A 9,021-nucleotide genomic window follows, 5' to 3' on the forward strand; every position below is an offset into this window, starting at 1 on the left:
ATTTAAATACAAAAACTTATTACCAAAAAGCTTTGCTGTTTCGAAAAGTGTTTGTAATATAAAATACAAAGCAAAATCTGGTGCATTTCAAAAAAATGTTTGTAAAACTAAAAGAACAAGATTTTAAGCTGGAAAATAAAAGGGCCCTAAAAGAAAATTGAATACGAATCGTATCATTTGATTTTGGATATTTCTGTATTCCTCTGAAAAGAGCCAAGCTTCGTACACGGGTGATTAAAATCCACCAACTTAATTTCCATAGATATTATTAAAGTTTCACTTTAAAGTTTCACTTTAAAGTTACATGCGCGCCTTCGGATCTTTGATAAGGACATTATTGCTCTTACTCTAGAGGGCGCAGTTTTAGTTAAAGAAACAGCGAAAAGGCGAAAAGGGGCGGCGGTGATCGGTGATGTCTTCGTTTAAAAATGGCATTTCTCGACATTCGGCTCAAGAAAGTCAACAAAATATATCACGAAGGGGTAAATATTTTTTCTATGTATTCTCGACGAAGCAAATAACCAGATATATTAATTATATCGGAAAGAATGTGGGAAAAAATGTTGCAAACCTGACGCCACTTCGACTTCCGCGATTGTGTACAAAGTCTATGGAGACTGGAGTGGAGAGTCAAGAACATTTTCCAAGTATTTCAACAAAATTGGAAATGTTTCTTTTAATTGAAGCTAATTGAATTGCCCTTTTTATTATCTTTGTTCATTAATTTATTCCATTATTTGTTAATTTATTTCTCCGTGTACTCGTGTTTTGAACGTTTGTTTTTTCTTCATCAACAATGAAAATCATGAAAATCCCGCCTGCAACTGAGTGCAAGGTTCTCAAATTGCGATCGCCTTTGCACAAGTTGTAACGTGTGCACGTAAATTAAAAGCGTAATTTGCGTGCTCCGGGAGTCCCTCGCGCAAGTTTAAACTTGCGCGGAGGACTCAAATTGCACTGGACACTACTACATATGTTGTGTACTACTACTAGGCCTACTACTAGTACTACTAGGTCGGACTCCCCATGCTCCCTACATTGTATATCACGGCATCGGAAATTTCTTGTTTTTCGTTGCCAAAACTCCTTCAGTTGGCGATATTTATCCAGTTCACCAGGCATTACGGACTTTCTGCTGAATTGTATAAGGCGAAATAAATGTTAAGCGTCCCCATCCAATTTCTTTTTGGAGGCCGCCTCCTTTTTTTTCTTTTCTTTTTTATTAAAAACCGAAAAAAATGAGAAATTTTCAACAGTGACATCGTTTTTGCCTCTTTATTTGTTGCATCTACAGTGTAGCCCATATAAAGCTGTTAATAATGTATGTCATTTCCTGAGTCCAATGACAGCCATTACAAAAAAAAATTGTTTGTAGTTTATTTATGCTTTAAAAGCACACTCGCCTCCTACTAGCGATGAAAAAGAAGTGTCACCTTATTTCTCGGACGTCTATTTTTCTTGTAATTTCCAGATTCGTTTGCACACGTTTGCATATATATCTAAATTCCCACATCAAAAAGATCACGCACAATGCTGATGCATGCTGAATACGCGCAATGCATGATGGATTGTTTAGCTGCCGTCAGTCACCTAGCCTTTAGTCAAGGTGGCTTGGCAACCCCAACACGAAAAAGTTGCGGAGCTCGTGGCTCCGTGTGCCAACACTGCACTCGCGTGGTCTTTTTTTCGTGCCCGGGTTGCCACGCATGCCTTGACCAAAGGCTAGATAACAGCGGCTCAATCCATTATGCGTTGCGCGTATTCAGCATGCATTATTATTTGCGCGTGATCTTTTCGATGTGGGAAGTTAGATACGCAAACGTGTCCAAACGAAGGTGATGTATGACCAACTCTAGCCACATAAATGTGGCCACACATCCACATGTACAAAATCGTGTCGCACTTTGCCAAATTTTGATTTTCGCATTTAGGCTTAGTTTGTAGTTTTTTTTTGCTTTAGAAGCATACTCACCCTCTTTATAGGCTAATCAGAAAGTGCTGCCTTGTTCAGATGTATATTTTTTGTGAAATTTCCAGATTCATTTTTACACGTTTGCGTATCAAAATTTCAACATGAAATTTCAGGATGTGCTGGCCGGCCTGGTGGTTGTGCAGAGTAAATCGGACGTTCAGCACCAGGGCATCACGCTGGTCGTAGACGGCTCAGTCAACCTACAGCTGAGCTCCAAGAACGTTGGACTGTTTGAGGCATTCTACAACTCCATCAAGGTAGAGAGAGATACATACTATGTAGGACCAAAGAAGGCTGTATCCTGATGCCACATTTTTCTTCATGAATGTTTAATCTCAATAGTGAACAGTCATGACTTTGGGACCTAGAAATTTGGTTAAAAAATACTTTGCAATATCCAAGACGTCCAGACCAAACACTTGGACAGACTGGGACAAGAGTTTTTCTTTTCTTCTTTTTTTGGGGGGGGAGGGGGGGGGGGGAGAGGTTGGCCTAAGTACCGGTATGTCGGGACACTGGGCTAGCCTCCGCAGCCGAGATCAGGATTTGTACTCATTTGGAAATGAACTACACTTCTCAGCAATTCTCTTTTAATATTTAGTCGCTTCACATGTTTCAACCAGTGGGCTTCGTGCGCCAACGAAAGAGGGCACCCTTTTACCTAGCAACAACATCCCATGGGCGGGACATTTCACTGGTTGACGCGCACCCTTTCTTGTGTGTGATGCACATATACCAGGGGATTCAGTTGTACGATGTACACGCAGTGCTATTGGTGGCCGCGCGTCCCGACAAAATTGCAGTCGGGCAAGATGGCGTCGGTCGGTCACCCCCAACTGTACTTTCTTTGCCGGTGAAGGGGTACTTGTGAACAGAGCAGATGAGGCCTATATCTTCCCATTTGCACTCTCCACCATTCAAAGCCTTAAATCACTCTTTTAAAATAGGCTCCAAACTGTGAATAAATCCCTCAAACTTTGCAGGTGAACTTACTTCCCAAGAACCCATGTTAGCTTTATTTGAAATTCTTCCATGAATTTTAAGGCCGGAAAGTGAATAAGGTGTTTTTTTTTCATCAGGTGTTATTCTGCACTGGAGGCGTCAGTCAGTTTATTGTTTCGTTTATCGTTTAAATAATTCATGTCTTGGGGTTTCTCCGATACTTTCAGCCGATACAGCTCCTGAATTACGTGGTCAATGTTGCCAAACCGGGGAAGATTCCTGCGGGAAAGACAGAAATTCCATTTGAGCTCCCGCTGAAACCCAAGGCGAATAAGAACCTGTATGAGACGTACCATGGAGTCTTCGTCAATATTCAGGTATGTTAATCAGTGTTCTCCAACTTCGAAATTTGAAGGTCGGTGCGCCGTCAAAAAGTGGAAGGGGGGGGGCGCTATAATTATATTAGGGGCGCTATTTGCAGTCGTACATTTCTTTATGCTAGGGGGCGCTATTTGCAGATGAACATGTAATTTATGTACAGATAACAGCTTTTAGGCCATTTCTAACACAGTAACACTAACAATTAAGTACATACTGGCTTAGCATCATCTTTTTTTTAACACATCAGTGACCAGGGACTCTGAGGCAGTTTGGCCTTGAGACTTTTGACCTGATTGATTGCTACAATGGGCAGGCTTGTCATTTTGACAAGTGTTGCATGTTACTGCTTTTGGCAGAGTTTCTGGCCAAAATATACCCTGGAGGCCAATGGTAGTGGCACTTGTTTGTTTTTTTTAATTATTTTTTCCTTTTTTTTTTGGAAGCATGGCGGGCAACTTTTTAAGCTTGGCGGCAGCTTGTGAAGCTTGGCGGGTGCCTCAGAAAGCTTGGCGGGGCACCAGGTTATTTTTACAGGTTGAAGAACACTGGTTAATACAAGAGTCTCAGAACAACTTTTAACAGAAACTTGTTTGCGTGACCAGTGACCTTCAAGTCATTGCGGCCATGGCATGACCCTGCAAGGTTTGAAACGGCCATTAAGACTGAGTCATCACTCTTTTATTCCCATTCATAATTTTTTTTTTTCCCCAAAAGCGTTATAATGTAGGAAAATCTGTATTTTCAATTCCCGTCACTTGCTCAGGCCCCGTTTCAGATTCATGAAGGGTCAAATTGCATTATGGTCCGCAATGAAAAAGAAATCACATCCGGTATGGAATGTATGCATTTCTATGAGAAAGTTTTCGGATAGCATTTGCGCGCATTGGCTTACCGCGGTCTTAAACAGCTGCAGCCAGGGGTGCGTTTTGGCGGTCATAACCAAGAATTGGTTCGGTGGTTTCTTGTCGGTGAATTTCTCCGGCAATTTTAATTGGGTTAGAATTACGCATGATCATGTAGTACTCAAATCTCCAAAACAATTAACCAAAGAGAAACCAACGAACCAATTCTTGGTTATGACCGCCAAAACGCGCCCCAGATGTCTTTTACATACCGGTAGGTCGTGATAAATTACCCAGAATGCCACCCCCACTTCCTTCACAAGATTCTGTGAAGCTCATCAGCCTGTCCCAGCTGCAGTTTATTGGCAGATAGTTTGTCTTAACAGTGAAGGCTCCAATTGGCAGGAGTTGGAGGCCCTGGAGGGTGCCTGATACTGACCAGCTGGGGGCACTCACTTTGTTACCAGAGGACTCTCATTGTTCTCTGTGGCATGTATTGGAGTGCCTGTCCAGTTACCCTTGAAATGACATGGCACATATTGGAGGGCCATGCAAAAAACATAGGAGATTTTCTTGAGGCACATATTGGCATGCGTTGGAGGGTCTAGTAGGGTAAGGGATAAAGTATCTCTCTCAGCCAAATAATATGTCCTCACTAATTCTGTCCCTTGACACCACAGTACACAATCAAGGGGGAGATGAAGCGCCCTCTACTGGCCAAAGACCTGACCAAGTCCATCGAGTTCATCGTCGAGTACAAGGATCAGAAGGAGAAGGCGCAGCCCAAGCCGGTGTCCTTTGCCATCACGCCCGAATCCTTACAAAACATCAAAGATGTAAGTAGTGTATGAATTGTGTGCAGGAACAGTAGATGGCATTGTTTGACCACATGTCTGATCTGATCCAGTGTGTGGGACATTCCCCTTGTGCACACTTGTGTGCATGCATAAAGTCTAGTCTAGGGGCGATTACCAGTCGCCGCAATAACCCGCCGTTGTGAGAGGGCGTTATCACGATCAACCAATATCACCCACGAACCGTCTAGGGTATTTGTATCAGTTGTGTTATGCGCGCGCACCTGTTTGGCCTAATAATGCAACGCGCATTCAAAACATTTCATTGTAGTTCCGAACCAAACTCTTAAATTTCTTTCAGTAGTATAAAAGATGCAGCAAGACTTCAGTGCAGCTTCACTGGTCAGCTCTTTTGTGCTATGTAGTGTGCGTGGGACTGAAAATGGACCGTAATTGCCTGCAGAAGTATTGCATGCGCGCACTAGTTTCCCCAATTTTTCGGGGGAGATTTTAAGCATTTCCCTAGTCGTTGTTCCTGACAGATTCGCGGGTGATATTTGTTGGTCATGATAATGCCCTCTCGCAGTGGCGGGTTATTGACTAATTGCTTTCAGGACATGCAATTCTGCTAATAATATTTCCATTTCCATATACACTGTATACTGCATAATCAATATGGCGCTTTGTGAATCGGGCGATTCACAATGCAGTGCGCTACCAAGAGTTTTTATTTATTATCCACATCCAACAGCAGAAAATGCCATGGAGAGTCCATTTTTAAAGTTTACAGTCAACAAAACATGGCCCATTTGAATGAGTGTCAGTAGACAACTTGAGCTAATTCGTTATAGATTGGGGCATATACGTTCTGAACTTACAAAAAACACCATATTGATAACAAGAAAAGGAAAGGGCAAATAGATCCTTGAATCATACCCTTACGAAAGTACTAAACGGAAAAACGAACACTTTCAAATGTCCCGCTCTGTGAATTTGTCGACCATCTCCCACAATTAATGCACTGGGAAAATTCAACTCTCCGTGGCAAACTCTTGGTGGCGCACTGCATTGTGAATCGCCTGAATTACCGAACCACCATAGTTTAACTACTTTCTCATGAAGTTGTGGATTTCCACGGAAGTGAATTTTTTTTTAACAAAGGAAGTATCAAGTGACTTAGTCAGTTTCCGTTGTGGTTGTGGATTGGACATTTTGTTTTTACAGAAAGGAGGACTGCCACGTTTCAGCATCAAGGGCAAGCTAGACTCGGCCATTTGCTGCATCAAGAACCCCCTGACCGGCACAGTGGTCATTGAGTATTGCGACGCGCCCATCAAATCGGTGGAGATACAGCTGGTGCGAGTTGAGACGTGCGGCTGTGCTGAGGGCTACGCAAGAGATGGTTAGTGTCAGGTTTACTGTGTGTTACCGATTTCTGAATCACAGCCAGTGCAAAGCTATGTTTGCAAGCATTTGTTCACACTGGTTATCACATTTATGGTGCGGAGTGTACACAACATACTTTCTTCTGAATGTGTACAATGCGTAGCATCTTGGCAGGAAAATATGTCTCTCTTTCCTTTTTTGTCACTTTTTTTTTGGAGTACTGTATTATGGGCTCCGTGCACAAGTACCCCTTCAACATCCAGGAAAGGAGAGTTGGGGGAGACCTAGACTGGTTCCCGGTCCATCCACTGCGTATTTCGATTGATCCACAGTTATTGGGGTGCTGATTAGTCTGGGAGACCATCGCAAGTTAAATTTGAACGTAGTCGCGTGCTCATGCGCGAAGACGCTAGGGCTTAGCTTTGTGCACAACGTTCAGAAAAAAATAAGTCTTGCTTACTTCGTGCGCGAATCAGTACAGTACGCACACGCATTGTCCCGACCATGGGGCTCTAAAAAGTGATAAAAAACAGGCATGCAACTTTTCCTCGGTTCAGCTGATTTCCTCTTTTTTTACTTCCATGTGTGCCATTGAAAATAGAAAAACACTGTACAAAGTTTGGGAAAAATTTGAATTTCCTCTTTTCTTGTGATTTACCAGTTGCATGCCTGAAAAACACGCCGTCTTTTGTTGGCACACAGAGCCTATACTCCATAGTAGAGCTCCTCTAGTTCATGAGAAAGTTCATTGTTTTCTTTTACAACTTGTATTTCAGCGACGGAGATCCAGAATATTCAGATCGGTGAGGGTGATGTGTGCAGAGGGATCACCATCCCAATGTACATGGTCTTCCCTCGACTCTTCACTTGCCCTACGCTAGCTACTAGTAACTTCAAAGTCGGTAAGGCCACACTTTCTACTGCCTCAGGTGTATACTAAATGGAAGTGTTTGACTCTGTGTTTGTAATCCTTCTTCGTTCCACTCCAGTTTCTTTGTTTGATGTATTCTGAATATTACATTTTGGTGGTAAAATGAGAGTTAATAGTTTGAAATACTTTTTTTTGTTGCCATATCTGTGTTTTTTGGGTCCTGCCCCCCCCAAAAAATTCAATTTGAATTGACGCTTTTCCAGCCTTACACAAGTAATGCTGTACGTGTTCTACATAACCCCCGAGGACCGACACACAAAGGGAGAACAACGGATCCTATCAGTCCTCGGGCGTTGGGTCTTTTGTTCAAAACGGTCCTCTGTAGTAGGTTCGTGTGCTTAGGCTATGGGAGAGTGTTATATTACAGGGACAAAGGGAAACACAAAGCATTGTCCTCGGGAGTATAGTAAAACAAGAGTGTATATACTCACACTGTTAACCGCAATATATCTGAAATTTCTAAATGTATTCACACAACGATTGTCTAATTTGTGAATCAGTGAAAGTGCACATCAGGTTTTTCATCCCAAACATAAAGATATCAGGCATATTTTAGGGTTCATGATTGGGTTCATATTTTCGTTACATAGGACTATTTGGCCATTTTAATTGTTTACTGTCAGTTACCTTTTCTCCTGTTTTCTGTTTCAGAATTTGAAATCAACCTTGTCGTCGTCCTTCAAGATGATCACCTGATCACAGAGAACTTTCCTGTCAAGTTAACACGCTTCTAGACAAATGACAACCACAAGCCTAAATAATGATTCATTTTATTAAACTGGTCGTCATGAAGCGCCTTCCAAAGGATACAGAGCGCTCAAGGGCGGATCCAGGGGGTGGGGGGGGGGGGGGGGCCAAAGGGGGCCATGGGCCCCCCCCCCCCCCCCAAAAAAGGAACCCATATTTTTTTTTTTAAGTGACATCGCAATAAAGGCAGGCAATGAGTACACCACCATCTTTTCCTCAAAAAAACATTGGTTAAAGTGGTCAGAAATTGCCTCAGATCGCACCACAGAGCATCTAGAATCCAAAAATGTTTCGGGGCCCTAAAGCGGCCCCGAACCCCACGCCGTAATGTTTTTGACCCACTTTTTTGGGGGACCAACATTTTTTTGGCCCCCCCCCCCAAAAAAATTGTGTTCTGGATCCGCCCTTGAGAGCGCTAAATAGTATAATTACTCCCGTTCACCAAAATCAGTTTTCGCAGCAGCACTAGATCAGTTCAATCGGGTCTCTACCCTCACAGGTACCCATTTATACTCCTGGGTGGAGAGAGGCAATTGATGTAAAGTGTCTTGCCCAAGGACTCCCAAACTGCATTCACTTTGAACCAACGTACCATGGCACATGGGTCGAACACCATAAGGGAGCGTCTCATAAGTCGGAACGCTTCCGTTCCATATGGAACGTTCCTTTTAGGAACACTACTGCGTTCCCATTGGGAACGCGCTGTTTTCTCAGCGTGTTCCCAACTGGAACAGGCCGTTCCCAGGTAAGTGAGCACGCGCATAGACCAACGTTCCCACGCTGGATCGCCTGGTGTTCCTGGGCAGTGGGAACAATCATGCATGTTCCCCGATGTTCCTTGGTTGAATGTTTCAAGCGTTCCAACTTTTGAGACGTTCCCTAACTGTTTGGCCACAGTGCCCCATGCTGATTGGCCAGTGTTAGGCCATCAGCCTGGGGGTTTGGTCAGTATCGAATCAGGGCATAAATGATTATAGTGCGCATGCGCAAGGTAAACCGCCCCTAGAGTGGTAACCAGCATTTTGA

General features: G+C 43.2%; 1 protein-coding gene across 2 annotated transcripts in view; it reads left to right on the forward strand.

Annotated features, from left to right (window-relative positions):
* The window catches only part of LOC119735359 (vacuolar protein sorting-associated protein 26C-like), an 8,293-nt gene extending 217 nt beyond the window's left edge, over positions 1–8,076 (forward strand). Inside the window, exons 1-7 of one of the 2 annotated variants that reach the window (XM_038209060.1) lie at positions 360–482; positions 2,086–2,229; positions 3,142–3,291; positions 4,818–4,973; positions 6,156–6,333; positions 7,094–7,219; positions 7,900–8,076. In XM_038209060.1, the coding sequence (XP_038064988.1) occupies positions 429–482; positions 2,086–2,229; positions 3,142–3,291; positions 4,818–4,973; positions 6,156–6,333; positions 7,094–7,219; positions 7,900–7,982 (891 nt within the window). In that variant the 5' untranslated portion in view covers positions 360–428 and the 3' untranslated portion in view covers positions 7,983–8,076. Of the gene's footprint in view, positions 1–359; positions 483–2,085; positions 2,230–3,141; positions 3,292–4,817; positions 4,974–6,155; positions 6,334–7,093; positions 7,220–7,899 lie in introns of those variants that run through there. The other variant, XM_038209059.1, reaches the window with a different exon arrangement.
* The last annotated feature ends 945 nt before the right edge of the window (positions 8,077–9,021 follow it).

This window comes from Patiria miniata, unplaced genomic scaffold, assembly GCF_015706575.1.
Source record: "Patiria miniata isolate m_02_andy unplaced genomic scaffold, ASM1570657v1 HiC_scaffold_29, whole genome shotgun sequence".
NCBI classification, from domain to species: Eukaryota; Metazoa; Echinodermata; class Asteroidea; order Valvatida; family Asterinidae; genus Patiria; species Patiria miniata.